General features: G+C 38.1%; 1 protein-coding gene across 1 annotated transcript; it reads left to right on the top strand.

Moving 5' to 3' along the window:
• The first annotated feature begins 3,875 nt into the window (after positions 1-3,875).
• Positions 3,876-4,946, top strand: si:ch211-220m17.5 (guanylin family protein). Its single transcript, XM_066673204.1, has 3 exons — positions 3,876-3,947; positions 4,169-4,364; positions 4,888-4,946. The coding sequence occupies exons 1-3, from the start codon at positions 3,876-3,878 to the stop codon at positions 4,944-4,946; spliced, it is 327 nt and encodes a 108-aa protein (XP_066529301.1).
• The last annotated feature ends 12,823 nt before the right edge of the window (positions 4,947-17,769 follow it).

A 17,769-nucleotide genomic window follows, 5' to 3' on the forward strand; every position in this document is an offset into this window, starting at 1 on the left:
GCAGTATATATGTATAATAATACATCAACTATATTTAATAGGAAGAAATATAGAGAGGTTTTTATTCTGCTTGTTTATGAAGAAATATCTCTATATGAACTCTAAATTCAGTCTCTTATTATTATGTATCCAAAATATTGCCCAGCCCACATACTAGTAATTAGGGCACCAGGGACACTCTACTGTACATAAACTTACATTAATGGAATTCCAATATTACACTTGGGGCAGCACGGTGGCGCAGCAGGTAGTGTCGCAGTCACACAGCTCCACGGACCTGGAGGTTGTGGATTCCCACAGAGATTCCCACTCCGGGTGACTGTCTGTGAGGAGTTGATGTGTTCTCCCCGTGTCCACATGGGTTTCCTCCCACAGTCCAAAAACACACATTGGTAGGTGGATTGGCGACGTGAATGTGTGTGTCTGTGTTGCCCTGTGAACACAGGCGCCCCCTCCAGGGTGTATTCCTGCCTTGCGCCCAATGATGAACTGGATAAGCAGTAACAGACAATGAATGAATCAATTAATTTTTTTTTATTAGTTTTTTTAATTTAAAAAAAAACTATTTTTATGGGTTAGTTAAAGGTTTGTAAAACTTAAATTTTAATTTTGCAGAGGTTTGTCTCAGTATCAAATCAGTCCCCCAGCCTAGACAGAAAATAAAGTGTAGGAAGTACTATATAAATTTTATGGTGGTGTGTTTAGTTTTTTGTAAAGCAGTAAATATTGTACTAGCATTATAACCTGCAAGATTTCTTCTGGTAAATCTAGGCTTGCCTACTGGGAAGTCATCTTTACAGTGTGACCACTTGCTCCTTTTGGGAAGATCAAATAATGCCTTTTTACACATTCTTCCTGAGATCACAAACTGCTAAATTCTGTCATGTTAGCTAAGGCTACCACATTGGTTAACATCAGGTGTGATCAGTCTACCCACCCAGACAGAGCAAGGTCAGTTGAGCTGTCTTGGCTTCCTGGTCTCAGATGGCTGACACATTGAACTTGCAGTCTCCTATTAATAGCTGCTCCACTCACAAGTCTGTGTCTTAGCTTCTTATTGAAATTTCAATGCTGGGATTTGGTAGCACAATACCCTCTCCTCTCCTATAATATTATATAAAATGGCTGTTAAAAAAAAACCCACTCATGGGACTCAGGAGTTCACCAGTATAATAATGGTTACACCAGTAACTAAGAGACAGCAGCATCTTTCCTAAAAAGAGTGATCTCTAGAGATGATCCTCTACCCTACACCTCGGGGCATGAGTGATCACTGAATGATTGATGTCTGAGCATTTGTTTGACCTGTTCATGGGGCAATTTCATTTTCAGATTTTCTGCCATAAATGGATCACAATAGTTGAGTGGTGCAGGTCACGTCCACATTAAGGTCCTTTGTTGAAACTGGACTTTGAAGCTGTGGTGCTTCATAACAAAGTCTCCAAACACAAACAATGCTTTTGACGCTAAAGTCAAAAGGACTCTACACAAATCTCTAAAAGCACTTTTAAATGTATTAAGCCATGTCAAGACCAAGATGAAAACATTTAAGGATTCGTTGGCATTCATTAGGGCAAGGATCAAAAAGCACATTGGTTGATGGTAAGTCACATGATCTAACACATGATCAAAAAAAAAAAAAAAAAAGCAACAAATTAAATATTTTCTACTTAACAAATTTATTATTATTATTATTACTACTACACACAGCTATTTTACATGCTATAAACCAAACCAAATTTTATGTAACAGGGATAAAAATTTAAATATTATAGTTAGCTCACTTTGTTCATTTTATTTTTGCCTTGCGTTTGCAACCAGCTTCTGTTTTGGGCTATACACTTTTACTATCCTGGCAGATGATTATATATACTTTGCCAGACTAAGACAATAAAAATCAGCATTTTCACACATTTACAATGAAATAACTTTTTATCTGTAATGAATATGACCAGTACAGATATTTGTTTTTACAAAAGTTTAACCAAAAAGTGTTTTCCTGCATCATATCCCTTTGTCACACCAGCTTTTAAAACTTAATGAATATTGTTTTATAAGTCACTAACCAGAGCCAAGTTTCCCCAAAACATCAGTGTTCTGGTAAATGATTTGCAATGTTTTGTCACACAGTAATCTGTAATGCATTATACTGTGTGTACATATGTGAACATATTAAAGAGAAATAAATTTAAATGGAAAGCAAGACCCAGACAAACTGTAATGTCCCTTCACTCGGACACAGTTAAGCATGTTAAGCAATTTACCACGTTTTTATTTAGTTTTTTGGTCATCAATATAAATGAACTATAGCATCACATCTATGCTAGTGGGGGGGGGGGGGGTGATGCCCCACTGACATTCCAAACAAACTACAAAAATAAAGTTGTCAGAATTTTGGGTGGATTTCTGAAATTCATTTTAGTTGCTGTTTTTGCGGTTTGAATTTTCTCACAAGTGATTTGCTGATTTGATTTCTCAAAAGTCATTGAAAAGCTCACATGACTGCATGTTAAAAAAAGGCACAAGTGCAGTGGTGATTAACTGAAGGATTGGAGGCCAGTAACATAAGATAACCTGATATAAACACAAAGCTAGTTTTGGTCAACACCAAGTGAAAGTGTTTTGTCCCACTCCTCCCAGCTATATCCAACTGTGGGTTATCTCTGTGTAAAAAAAAATCTCCAATTTACCACATCATTTGAAGATTGCACCTGTCCTTCATATTTTGTGAAATTCTATGACACATGGACCAATAGAAATGATGCAAAATTACCTGGAATATGTTTTTGTTTTGTTTTTTACATTGAATTCCATTGAAATGTTCTTACTCCTAAGTTACTATTTTTGAGGGATTTCAATGCAGTGTATATCGTGAGTCAGCAAGCCTCTTTACTCTCTCTACATGTCATTAGAAACATCCAAATAGGGTTGTGTTTTGCACACAGTGTGAGCATCCGTATTTCTCATTTCTGCTCTGGCTGAGCATGTGAGCATTAATGCTGGGAGCAGCTTTTCTGAAATCACACAGTTTATACTAGGCTTTGTAACTCCAAACTTTGTAACTAACTCCTTCCTATTATTTGTTTAAGTGTACGTCCAAAGGTTTCCGTTATTTAGGTCATTGCCACTATCATGTATTATTTAATAACAAACCTCTTATTGTTTTTCACAGGAATAAAGAGAAGAGTCTCCCAGCCAGTATGTGATTCAGTGATATGGAGAATCAATGGAACCCCAAACAAAGCATCATTTGCTGATGATCGTTGACAATTTATAAATGGTTGCTCTTTGAAATTTACAGGAAAAAATGTATTTCTCCTAATGCTGAAAAGCTTTTTCATAAAAGACACACAATTGCAGATGATTTTGAGCATTTCCATATCCTATTATACTGTGTTTCCTGTATTATATTCAGTAAAGCACCTCTTAACCTTTTGGTTAGTAATAAAATAATACGAAGACTCTCCTGCACTGCAGATGTATGTGATTCATAGTTGTTTTGATGTATTTTAACTGAACTCATGCAGCTAAACAAAGCCACCTTTGTGCACTTTTTTTTGCTAGGGTTACTAATTAACCCTCACTACAGGCTGAGGGTTTGGGGGAGGGGTGGTGGGGTGAGTGTAGACATCACACGTAGGATGAGGTCAGGGAAGATTTATGAATTCACTTTTATGATGCTGTAAATGTGTTTATTCATTAACTGAAAGGCGTGAAACCCTTGGCTTTGAGTGGCTGCCCAAAGTCACAGTCTGAACAGTGAATCCTATATAAAGAGAGGTAGTAAGCAAGGGACGGCAGAACACTGAGGTGAGAACACCTGAGAAACACCTAGAAATCACCTGGAGGCAACCAACTCCTTTCCAAACCTCAAAATGAAGATCATCATCTCTGTTGCTTTGGTTTTTGCCACTCTCTGCTTTTTCTCCGAGGCTGTCCAAGTGCAGGCAAGTGCTCCTTCTGACATGTTCATTTTTTTTAAACTGAGCTGAAGTCTTCTTGTCTTTCTCAGAGATGTGCTATAAAAGCACTAGCCAAGCAGACATTCACCTCTTAGCTTAAAAGTCAAACTGTCATGTGGTGTCTGTGCACTTTGTTTACATTTTAACTTTAATGATGGTGTCACTAGGCTTCTTTCTCAACAGCTTTGTGTTTTTGTTCCTTCTAGGATGGAGAATATTTCTTCTCAGCTGAATCTGTTAAAGTCCTCCAGCAATTGCTGAACAGCAGCGCTCATGCTCAGCAGAAAAACCCTCGCCTGGCCACCACCAGCTACTCCGCTGTGTGTGCTAATCCCACCCTGCCACAAGAGTTTGTACCTCTCTGCAACCAAAGTGGATCCAGTCTGGTTTTCTCAAGGCTAGGTAAGCATCAGTGTAATTACACAAGTGCAAATTGATGATTACTATTTAACTGCATGTAATTACATGTATTTAAGCTGTACTTCTGTAATTTACCTCGAGAATTCCTGTAATAATTCTCCAGTTAGTCCAGTGAAGTCCTATTGGAATGTTATTGAATTAAATAACAAAAATTTTTGTCCTGGAAAAATTGGAGAGAACAGAGAATGAGCTGGAAGCTTGATCTGATTTTCTATTGATGAGAGTGGCCTGTTTTTAATCAGAATTATGATTTTTAATTTGTTTTATTTCATTATTATTATTATTATTATTATTATTATTATTATTAACTGTTTGTTTAGCTTGACTATAACCAGTTAATGCTGACAGACATTTGTTTGAATTATATAGAGCAGTAACTCAATAAGACGTTGTATGATTGATAACAGATTAATTTACAGATTCAAGGGTTAAACTCATTTATAATTTACAAATACACATATAAACCTATATCTAAATATTTTTCTAATTGTATTTTTCTCTGCAGCTGCCATGCCCATGGATGTGTGTGAGATTTGTGCTTTTGCTGCCTGCACCGGCTGTTAGACACCCCTCCCCCACCACATCCTCCTGCTCCTAATGACGAAGGAATGTTTTACATCTCTATCACTTCAATATACAAAGCCATATTTACATTCCTGAAAGTGGCATTCTAGTTCATGTGGCAGAAGACTGTTGTTGAACTGTTACTCATTTTGAAAGCATGCACTTAATGCTGATCTGTCTGGAATTTAGATTAGCTGTTATGTTTTATTTTTCTTGCTTGTGTTACAGCATAAATTTTCATTATTTAATGAAAGTAGCTAGTCTTATTTTTCTACTTCTCTGTGGTTTTCTTGCATGTTTTCATATGCTTGTGCAATAAAATGACAAAAAAACATTGTATCTGTTTCTGGAGTGATTATGTCAAACATTCTCAAAAGCTGTTGGAGCAAAACCTCATATATTCAAAATATTAATTTTACAAGAGGAATCTAGGACTCCATTCTGAATCAAATATTGGCACCATTTAATGGGGAGGAATTTAATATATGCCAAAACATTTAAAACAACAAAAAAGGAAGATGCAAGGCTGTAAACATTGTAAAACCTTAAGTCTCATTGAGATGAATATGAGTATGTTAAAGCCAACTTTAAAGTTCTAAATTTGGTCAGTGAAAGCATATTTTTTTCGTACATGGGGTAATGAGGTAAAGGGTTATGAAAATGAATAAATTACACAGTCTTGCTTTCATTACACTTCAAATACAATCTGTGCTCATCCATATTTTTATTTATATTATATTTATATTTTTTTATATTTATATTTATATTTTTATCAAGGGTATACCAAAGCAGAATATTTAATTTCTTCAGTGACTAACATACACAGACATATTTTTTACATTATACAGCAAAATTTCCTAAAGGCGGTTTATTCTAAAACTGTTTATTCTTAACCTTAAAGGGACAATTTTCCTTCCATTTACCTATATTTAGTTTTTGTTGTTTTTGTGCCTGTTTATGCACTCTGTCAGAAAACAAATCTTGTTATTAAATAAGGTTACAGCCAGTGTAATTGCCCCTTCAGAGGTAGCGTATTGGTTGTGAAGTCCAGTTGTGTACCTTGAAGGTGCATTGTATTTTCTTCTCAAGAAGGAAAACCGAATATGTGTACATTCTTATAACAAAACTACAGTAACATTAAAATGTCTGGAGTTGAAATGAGGTATGGGAATATTAAAATAAAATATTATAAAATTATGATTCCAAACTAAATGTTAGAGGTCAAACTAAATTAAATCTTACCACTGTGGACCTCACCACTGAGACAGGTAAAAATTACCACCACCATTTTCAGAAAAAATACACCAAACTTGTTTATGTAACAAACAGAGGGGTATATTACCTGTGCTCCAAAAACATGATAAACAAGCAGCAGCAGATGTTTATACACAAGGGAATAGGCATATATGAATGTTGTTTTAGGGCAGCACGGCAGCACAGCAGGTAGTGGCGCAATCACACAGAGGTTGTGGGTTCGAGTCCCGCTCCAGGTGACTGTCTGTGAGGAGTTTGGTGTATTCTCCCCATGTCTCTGTGGGTTTCTTCCGAGTACACCAGTTTCCTCCCACGGTCCAAAAACACATGTTTGTAGGTGGATTGGTGACTCAAAAGTGTCTGTAGGTGTGAGTGTGTGAGTGACTGTGTGTGTGTGTGTGTGTGTGTGTGTGTTGCCCTGTGAAGGACTGGCGCCCCCTCCAGGGTGTATTCCCGCCTTGGGCCCAGTGATTCCAGGTAAGCTCTGGACCCACCGCGACCCTGAACTGGATAAGCGCTTACAGATAATGATGATGCTTTGTTTTTTTTTTTGTTTTTTTTGTGATCACAAATACCTACATGAGTTGTGTGTATTAAAATGTTAACAATGTTTACATACTGCATCACGTCTATTCTGAAATATGGGCTCTTTTTATGGGTTCTTTAATGAGAAGGGTCCTTTTTGTTTAAGTCAAAAGAAGTATACAATGCAGGACTGGAATTGGGAAGTGTGTGCATATCTGTATGATAAGATTTTATGGCACTGTACTTTCACACACTTCTCATCAGTACGTTTTGAAGTTTGGCATGTGAACTTGGTTATAATTGTTGTAAATGTCAAAACGTTTAGTGATTCAAATCAGTTATGATTCACTCCCAAATGACTCAACTCATGTCTTAGATAGGAAGATTTAATTCAATTAATTATTTTAATAATTAGTTTTTACTTTTTAAAAATCTATCGAATGCACAAATGTAAGTGGAGGAACTGTTAGAGGAATTGAATAAAGCCAATACACCAAGCCATTTACAGATTTCAAGGTTTGAAAATAGTCTGATATTTTATTATGGCTGATTATTAAAGCATGTTGTATTAAATAATATAATATTCATTTATTCAGTCATTCATGTTCTGTAACCAGTTCATCCTAATCATAGTTGCATGTGTCCAGAGGCTACCCTGCTTCACTCAGTCACTCACACACAGAGCCAGTCCACCTATCAACATGTCATTTGGATTGATGCACCCTGAGGAAACCCATACAGACAAGGGAACAACACATCAAATTCCAAACAGTGATTCAAAGCAGGGACTGATCCCAGAACCCTGAGATATTTGGGAGTGACACTACCCGAGGTATCACCATGCTTCCAATATTATATTATAAACACCAATAAATCAATAAAATGATTATGGAAAGTATATATAATCTGCTAAAGCCAACAAATTATATAGAAATTACTGTCTATAAATATATATTATATCCAGCAGAGCCCAAACAATTACTTTTAAATTACACAGCTTATGCAAACATTACAAATGCATTGTTAGTTAAATGAGAGCAGTCATATATTCCCTATGCTCAACACCAAGTAATGTCTAGTAGGTTTAAAAGCCTCCAAGTATTGGATTGTGTAGTAGTGGAACACTAAGAAAAAATGGAGCAGACATTCATGGACATGAATTGCAAGGATTGTGTGAAGCAGAAGATCAATTTCTCAGACTAAAGTAATTGTACAAAAATAAATAAAAAACTACCATGAGGGTATAGGGTTGGCACAGCACATACTGATTACACTGAAATTACATTTTGCTGTTTGAAGGTGGGTTGATTTTGACTGAAAATAACATAAGTGAAGTGTAGTCTCTTAGGTATATCAGTAAAAAGTGCTAAAATATGTGTTATCATCTTCATGGAGACTCTACACACTCCTTTGCCTTGAGGCATTTTCTCAGTTCAGTGCACGTGCAGCTTTAATGAACAGAAAATATAGGATGGTGAACTTTAAAGATGACAAAGTATACTCCTTTTTCCACAAGTTAACACAGTTCCCTGGGGTTGTAACATAACATCTGTGAAATGAATAGGTCAAAATACCTAAAAGATCAAACAACACAGCGTTTTTCTAACTATAGTGGTCTATGCAGACCTGTACAACAGCCACTGTTGAAAATGAGCCTCTGTTTGCTTACGAGTGTGACCACTCAGGAGTGAGGCACGAGGAGAAGAAACACTGTGTTTCAGTCATTTTCACTTTCACTCTTTCTTTTCTGTTTTCATTTATTCAATATTTAATCTGTGAACTTATCTGTGAACTCTATGCTCATTGTATTGCTTTTGCTTGGTTTAACCTTGTCTTTGTGTCTCACATAAACATGGGTCCAGCACTGTGATTGGACATAATGAAACAGGTCCAGTGATGTGACTGGAGAGACTCAGGGAGGAGGCGGGACAACTCAATGCTTGGGATCTACGTAAGACAGAGGACAACATTTGAATGGTTCTCTTTATTCCTAGATGCCCAAATAAATGTGCTAATGCACACAAAAAGTTGTTTTTTTCCCCATAATATATCCTCTTAGGAAAAAATGAAAAATCTTTCAGTGAACAAAAGAATAAATGTACCCTTTAATGGGACTGCAGCTTAGGCTTTCTGCTTTACAGAGCTGGAAAAGTGCATATATTCGTGTATTATATAAAGGAGGCTTTCTTTTCTAGGTCTAAGGGCCTTGTATTTTTTACTGGATGTTCACAGCCTAATGGTGGTGAATATTTCACAGCAACATAAATGTTAAGTAAGTGGCTGAGAAATGTACAGATTTAATTCTTACGAGTGACTTTGCCAACCATACACATCACAACTCTTAGACTCCCTAAGACTCTTAGACTTGTCCATTACATATTAAGAATACATACAAAAACAAAGTAGCTATGAGTGAAGAAAAATCTTGTTAATGGTCTTACGTAAAACTAAAAAAAATGCTGTTTATTATTTATGTGACGCCCAGGAAATAGCGAAAATGTGCGGAATAGTTTAAAGCAGCTGACTTACCAATCCACTCAGCAGAGGAGAGCTGACAGAAGGTTTGAAAAGTAGGTTTGAGAGGTCTGAGACATGTTAACAACATAGCATTTGCATTCAAATACACAGACATAAACAAATTAACTGACAACTCGTTTAGACAGTGGAAATATTTTTTTAAAAATGGCATACAAATGAGATAAAATCTATTTTTGTTTGTTTATTTCAGAATTCTGTTTGTACTTGGGTTTGTACCCCCCCAAACTATTAAGCCTTTCCCATGTCACCGCATTAGCTATATTTCTCCCTGTCACCCTCATGGCCACCAACACTGGGACAGTAAGGACAAGCACATGCTTCTTCAGAGACACTCTATGTCAACCACCGCCTTTTTTTCCCTACACTGCTGCTAATGAAACATCCCACACAGCGCCCAGGGCTGTCATTTCATCTGATGGATACCATGGATGAGTGATGAGAAAAGGAGAGAGGGGCAATCCCTACCTCCCAAAGAGTGATTAATTATGTTCTCCTAGGACACGCGGCCTTGGATGGCCAAGGTATTATCAGACGGAACTGGTGAGCTCTCTATGATAAGGCCAATACTTGACTGCAGTGCTACTCAGGAGCTCAGGCCTGTCTATAAAGAGACAGAGGAAGGAAGAGAAGAAGCAAGGCCACAGGTTGATAGCAATGTTCAGTGTTGCCAAATTGTAAATGCAAAAAAGGCAGGAATACGCTTTTGCTCATTTGCTGCATGTTCATTCTGTTCATTAGTCCCCAGTTATGGGGTGATCAGAGTACACTAGAGGTCAGCAGAGGTGTAGTGTCAGAAACACAGACACAGATTGAAAACCATTTATAAACTTTTATATAAAGTGTTGCTTTATTACTACTATACTAAAGTAGTATTTAATGCTACTATTAGGCATTAATATAGAAAATTTTGAAGTCTAAAATGTATCAAATACTGAGCAGCTTACAGAAGTTTACAAGCCCTCATCATAAAGAAGAGTCTGTGGACACTTTCAGGCATGGTATGTCAGACATGCTGAAACATGTTTTCAATTACACCTACAGTTTATCTCTAGAGAAGTATTGACTGATACAGTTCATGGATCAGCGCCAACCTGTGAAGGCTATGCACAATACCTTGTGTGGGCTAGAAGGGTACAAAGCTTTTAAGCACTGGAACTGTTGAGTAAAAGTACCATGTCCTCTGGACAGGTGAAGCTTTATTCAGTGTTTTTGGGATGATTTGGAGCAGTATTTGTGATCCAGAACCAAGATCAAATATCAGAATCTGGTCTCATTAATTAGCTGTTTCAACAACTAGGATAAGGCCATTCCAAAAGCTTCTTGAATAGTGTAAATTTGTTACCCAAGATTACTGTGCTTATGATGTGATTACAGGTACTTTACATTTCTTAGGGATTTTTTTCTTCTTCTTCCATGAATATAAATTGGCAAATCTCTAAAAGGTAAGGTTTCCATTAATTCCTGTTGGCGACTGTCCAATAAACTTGGGAGTCGCTGAGCAGTTGAATAAGGGAAACTAATGCCCAACGCGTTCTGTTGTTCAAACCCAAGTCCAAGCTTCAGTTAACGTTTCTTTTTTTTTTGTATCTTCAAATATACAAACATTTAAAGAATGAATGAATCGGTCCATAGACATCCATGATCGACAATGGCATAAAATCCAAATTCAGGCAGTGGTTCACAGGCAAAACATTCCCATCGGCAAAGGCTACAACGTTTTAGACGGTCAGCAAAAAGTAGGCCTCCCCCATCACCCACTCACTACACCCCTCACCATTCCATGCTGAGGACATTTTAGAAAGGGTTAACCTGGAACAAAAGCACGGACAATTTATATGGTTTTAAGGACTCTTTTTATTCAACTCTCAGTGATCGTGGCAGTGCCGGTCAAGCACACCCATTTTCTGAACTCTGAAAAATAAACACAAACAATCATGCTTATCTCGCACTATTCAGGGTGGCCAACTGATGGTGTCAATGATTTCTACTTTGTATTATTGTTATGTAGGCATATTTAACTGAAATAATAGTTTCAACATGTGTTTGATGAGTTGGACTTACCTGTTTCTTCCAGCATGCCGGTGACCTGCCGTGAGTCAAAGGACAAAGGATGGTACCATTCTACAAACTAAGTAGAGGGGGGCAAGTTCTCTCAGGTTCCCTACTTGTATGTTTTTTGTTATGTTTTCACATTAATGTTTTAATAAGTGTTTATGTTTAATTATAACGGGATTGAATATTAAAAGTGGTTGTAATTGAAATAAGAATGCAAGGTTATGGTTGAATCCTACAATTTACAAACTCACCTGTATTTGGACCAGGCCAATAGCCTAAAGGTATTTAAGGGGGAAGGTATTTAAGGCCATTTTCAGTCTGGCTGGCTGGGGGTGCAGACCTTAATGCTGTAGTTGATAGCATATTATATTAAATTGATTTTTTTGTCTCTTTTTTATATTATTATTATTATTATTATTATTATTATTATTGTATTACTTTTGGGTTTTTCTATGGCACTGTTTCTTGCATTGGAACTTCTGGTTGTGAATCAGTTTTCGACCACCACTCAGTTATCCTGCAACAGTGCACAAACCCCCCCAAAAAAAAGCCTATGCCTGTCCTCAACATTCCAGCCCCTAATTATTACATTACCACGCAGTAATAATTACACATCTAACACCATAACCCAAAACATACAACACATTACATCACAGATTCTCAATTAAACAATACAATGCACTTAAAAGTCCATCCAAGTTATTTTCTTTCTTTTCTTCTTCTTGTCAGTCAGTCATAGGCCAGGGGTTACCAGCACAGATATCAAGTCAGTCTGTGATGTATTTCTGTAGTGTTGTCAACATCAAGTCTTATTGTAGTCACATCAAGTTGGTTCCAAGATGTTGTCATAAGCCAGAAGTCTCTTGAAGAAGGCATATCTTTGTGATTGGTCTGTGTACAAGGCTAGTTGAGGTCTTAACCCAGACCTGATGTACAAATCCTTTCTTGTCTGGTGCAACTGCTGTGACTCTGCCAATGATCCAGGAACCATGAGTCATCCACTATGAGATCCACATATCCAGGTATTAAGATGTGTTTTTTCTCTGCCCATTTCTGGTGCTGTTGAAGTTGTGGCAAATATTCTCTAACCCATCTTTTCCAGAAGGGGTCAGATATGTATTGGACCTGTCTCCACCTCTTACATGCATAAAGATTGTTTTTCTAGAACAGACCAGGTGGTAAGCATGGATTAGAATTGAGACGGAGGAGGTGGTTTGGTGTTAAAGCTTCCAAATCATTTGGATCGGTAGATTCCTGTGTAATGGGCCTATTATTCAGGATCAACTCCACTTCACACAGGACAGTTTGAAGGCCTCCCTCATCCAAATACAGATGGAGCAAATCAACTGCTCCCGTGCTCCACCATGGTGCGATCCAGTTGGAAGGTTGAAGATCCTTTCAACCCCCTTTTAAAGCCAATGCATCAGCAATCCTTTCCTGATTCCACTCTTCCATAGCTCATCTCAGCTCACGCTCTGCCCCCACAGAGTTGGTACCATAGTCGGAATGCAGCTCTTGAACCTGGCCTCGTCTCGCCATGAAACAGCATAAGGCGTTAATAAAAAAGTCAGTATCACGAGATTAGACAACCTCAATATGTACAGCTCTATTCGCCAAACATGTAAAGATGGCACAGTAACGTTTCACAATACTCCTCCCATGCTTTACGTCAAATGGGCTAAAATAATCCACTCAGGAGCTGTGCATTAAAAGAAACGCCCTAAATGATGCTGACAGTCAAAGAGAACCTGGATTTTCCTTTTAAAAGAATGGTAAACCCCATGATGGGGGATATACCAAACCTTGCCATTACTGCGCTCCAAGTCTTTGATTGGCACTCTTTGTGCATAACCCCTGGATGTGAGATCTTCCATGAAAGTGGTGTAAACCTTGTAAAACTCTTTATCTCTGATTAAACCTCTCTTCAAGAGTAAAGCGCACTGTTCCACAATCACACGTTTGTCAGGCATTCTTATATCTCGGTCCTTCAGAGGCAGGGCAATGCTGTAGTGTCCATCAATCAGAATCGCAGTATCACTGGCTAACTTCAAGAACTTGGAATCTTCCCTTGATAGCCCCAGCTGCTTATCCTGGTTGCTCTCAGGGAATTCCATCTTGAACTGCTGTTTTCATAAACAGGCATCATCAGCATTACCTGTTTTTGCTTTTATGGCCTGTTTGAATGAAGGCATGGAAGTGGAGAGGATTGACATCAAACTGGAATTTCTCTTTTAGGCAGTGATGAAAGACTTTATTTATAGACCAGAATACTAGTTAATTCACTTTGTTTCTCCATAATGGACAACAGATTTCCACTGGTTGCTGGGCAAGCAGCTGGCTGCAGAGGCAAACGTGGAATTCTGCTACATGGTCTTAAAGGACCATTCCTTATCAAGCTTTGTTGCACTGTTTTAACTATAGGCCTCACATTTCTAATAGTTGTATTTCCTTTTAAATGTGTTGGCGGAACAAGGGTCTCTGCATCAGCATTCAGGATTTCAAAAGTTTTTCCCTTCGTTTTAAAATATGGTTCCATTCCATTGGATTTCCGTGAAGCAATACTACACGCAGTGGATCCAATTCTCAACACATCAACCTTTGCAACAGTTGTGGCGATGTCTGCTTCAAGCTGAAGTTGTTCTTTCTTTCTTCTCAATTGCTCCTCCTGTTTTTCTTTGAGCATATGTTGATGTGTGAGCAAGGCAGCCATTTCGGCTTCTGTCTTGAGATGTGCAGATGTGGCTGACAATAACTTGAGCTTGACCTACTGCCTTGATTTGATATACTATCAGATGGCAACACATCATTATGAATGTCATGCTGACAAGAGACCTTTTCAGCATGGTCTTGAAAACCCATTTCCCGCCTGTTGGGGTTTCCTGGGATGGCACAGTGTCAAAAATTGGCCTGCTTGAACATTTATCAGCCTCAGAAAGCCATATTTTAACGTCCCCAATAAAGCCTTTATTGTACTTTTTGATGCTGGAAAAACATGTATTTTGCTTATCTTTCTCATCACCTGGAATTAAAGGCAGCAGAGATGCATGCAGTGCACTGGCATCCTCAAACAGATGTATTAATTCATCAAGCTGTGATTTAAACTTTGAATCATTTTTATCATCTTTCATTAGCTCTTTGAGAGACGAAATAACCCTTTTCATTTTATTGACATGCTTTTTTCTTCCTGTCTGAATTATTTCAATTTTATTTGCAAGGGCTTGATTTCTGACAGTTTATGGCATTTTACTGTTTCAGAAAACAAATGTACAAACCGGATTCCAAAAATGTTGGGACAAATGTTTGGGACAAATTGTGAATAAAAACTGAATGCAATGATGTGGAGATGGCAAATGTCAATATTTTATTTGTAATAGAACATAGATGACAGATCAAAGTTTAATCTGAGTAAATGTAACATTTTAAAGGAAAAATATGTTGATTCAAAATTTCACAGTGTCAGCAAATCCCAAAAAAGTAGCAAAAAATGGCTGGAAAATGGAAATTGAGCATATAACGAACAGCTGGAAGACCAATTAACACTAATTAGGTCAATTGACAACATGATTGGGTATAAAAAGAGAAAGATAGATAGATAGAAAGATAGTGCAGCGATACCAGAATGGTGTTACCCAGCGTAAAATAGCAAAGACTTTTAAGTTATCGTCATGAACCGTGCATAACATCATCAAAAGATTCAGAGAATCTGGAACAATTGCTGTGCGTAAGGGTCAAGGCCGTAAAACTCTACTGGATGCTTGTGATCTCCGGGCCCTTAAACGTCACTGCACCTCAAACAGGAATGCCACTGTCAAAGAAATAACAGGATGGGCTCAGAAATACTTCCAGAAAGCATTGTCAGTGAACAAAATCCACCGTGCCATCTGCCGTTGCCAGCTGAAACTCTACAGTGCAAAGAGGAAGCCATTTCTAAGCAAGCTCCACAAGCTCAGACGTTTGCACTGGGCCAGGGGTCTTTTAAAATGGAGTGTGGCATTTGGAAGTGAAATGGAAGACTGTTCTGTGCTCAGATGAGTCACGATTTGAAGTTCTTTATGGAACACTGGGATGCCATGTCATCCGGACCAGAGAGGACAAGGATAACCCAAGTTGTTATCAACACTCCGTTCAGAAGCCTGCATCACTAATGGTATGGGGTTGCATGAGTGCTTGTGGCATGGGCAGCTTGCATGTCTGGAAAGGCACCATTAATGCAGAGAACTATGTTCAGGTTCTAGAACAACATATGCTCCCATCTAGACGTCATCTCTTTCAGGGAAGACCCTGCATTTTTCAACAAGATAATGTCAGACCACATTCTGCAGCAATCACAACATCATGGCTACGTAGGAGAAGGATCCGGGTACTGAAATGGCAGCCTGCAGTCCAGATCTTTCACCTATAGAGAACATTTGGCGCAGAATAAAGAGGAAGGTGCGACAAAGAAGGCCCACGACGATTGAACAGTTAGAGGCCTGTATTAGACATGAATGGGAGAGCATTCCTATTTCTAAACTTGAGAAACTGGTCTCCTCTGTCCCCAGACATTTTGAAACAACTTATTTTTCCCTTAAAATGATACATTCTCTCAGTTTAAACTTTTGATCTGTGATTTGTGTTCTATTCTGAATAAAATGTTAGATGTTGGCACCTCCACATCATTGCATTCAGTTTTTATTCACAATTTGTTTAGTGTCCCAACTTTTTTGGAATCCGGTTTGTATTTTAATTTGCTACCTACCCAGTGCTGTTTGTTGGTGTCCCTCCGGCATCCACAGTCTCCCAAAGCAAGTGTAAACTACAACCTCACTAAAACTTATTGAGACAGACGCAGCTTGTGATACGCTAATTTTTAGCATTCAAAATAAGGAGCATTCGAAACCAGCTTAAAAGCAACTTCAGTATCTGTGGTAATTTCTTAACAGCTCGCTGAGCACATGTTCAAATTCTCAATGAACTTCAGGCCCACACACAGCTCTAAATGGCAGTTGCCACGGTCCAACAACAAACACAGCAATAGGCCCATCACAAAAACAATGTCTTCTCGTGGAAGTAACCAAACTGGGATCAAACAAGCAATAGCCAAAACAGCACAAGCACCAGTTACATACCACCGTTGTCTCCTCTGTCTCTCTCGAGCAGGCTGCTTTCGGTGGCTTAGTGGCAGTGGTGTGTGGGCTCGCATCAGTGTTCAAGCTGTGCACTGAATCCAGGAGCTTCCGTTGCCGTATTTTTTGCTGACAAATGTTGGTGACTGTCCAATAAACCTGGGAGTCGCTGAGCAGCTGAATAAGGAAAACTAATGCCCAACGCGTTCTGTTGTGCAAACACAAGTCCAAGCTTCAGTTAACGTTGCTTTATTTTGTATCGAATCTTCAAATATCCAAACATTAAAAGAATTAATGAATTGGTCCATAGACATAGATGATCGACAATGGCATAAAATCCAAATTCAAGCAGTAGTTCACAGGCTAAACATTCACATTGGCAAAGGTTACCGCATTTTAGACGGTCAGCAAAAAGTAGGCCTCCCCCATCCCCCACTCACTACACCCCTCACATAGCGAGTGAACAGGTGATATTACAAATCATTACCGCCACCAACACCACTTGACTCAGTTAGTGCACGTCATCCTTTAGATGCACAAAACCCAGAAAAATAATGCCTTTGCCTGTCCTCAACAATTCCATTAATTTAATTTCAGATTGTTTTGATGTTATACCTGCTTAGATGTTACATCCAGCTTATTTGGGTTTTGCATATCTGTGTTTTCCAAATAAAGACATGCATCTCCATTTTTGTGGACTTTTAGATTACTACATCATTAGTACACAGCCGCTATCCTTCACATTGTTTGAAAATGTTGTGTGATAATCAGACCAATAGAAAGACAATTTGGGGATGTGTCCAAAAATATCCAATTGCAATATACAATTGCAACCTAATTAGTTAATTGTGCAGGCATTTTGAAGTTGTTTATGCTGTCTGGTCACTGTCCAGACAGATGAGAAGGTTTGTTGCTTATTTATTTACTATCTCACTTGGACTGAGTACAGCAGTATTGACTTTATTTTTCTTAGAGAGTTGCATAACACTCTTTGGACATTGTCTATCAAATCTTCTTGCACAACTATAAGTCTTTTACATGAAACCTTATCAGTACTACATGATAATGATGAAGCAGTAGGGGATTTATGAGATGTTCATGATGTTCACATGAAAAAGGACCTGAGGTTCACAGAAAAAAAGCAGAAGTTATTAGGTAATAAACACATCCTCTTTTCTTATCATCCTAAAAAAAACCTTATCTTTTTACTTTCTTCAGTTTAATAGGTTACTCAGTAAGTTAATTGTAAGAGGGTTTTATATGGAGCCCTGAGGCACATCACAGAACACTCTCACTTATTTCTGTGTCTCCAACTTTCAACTGCATCTCCCGAGATCTGAAACAAC

Source organism: Hoplias malabaricus, chromosome 5 (genome assembly GCF_029633855.1).
Source record: "Hoplias malabaricus isolate fHopMal1 chromosome 5, fHopMal1.hap1, whole genome shotgun sequence".
Taxonomy (NCBI): domain Eukaryota; kingdom Metazoa; phylum Chordata; class Actinopteri; order Characiformes; family Erythrinidae; genus Hoplias; species Hoplias malabaricus.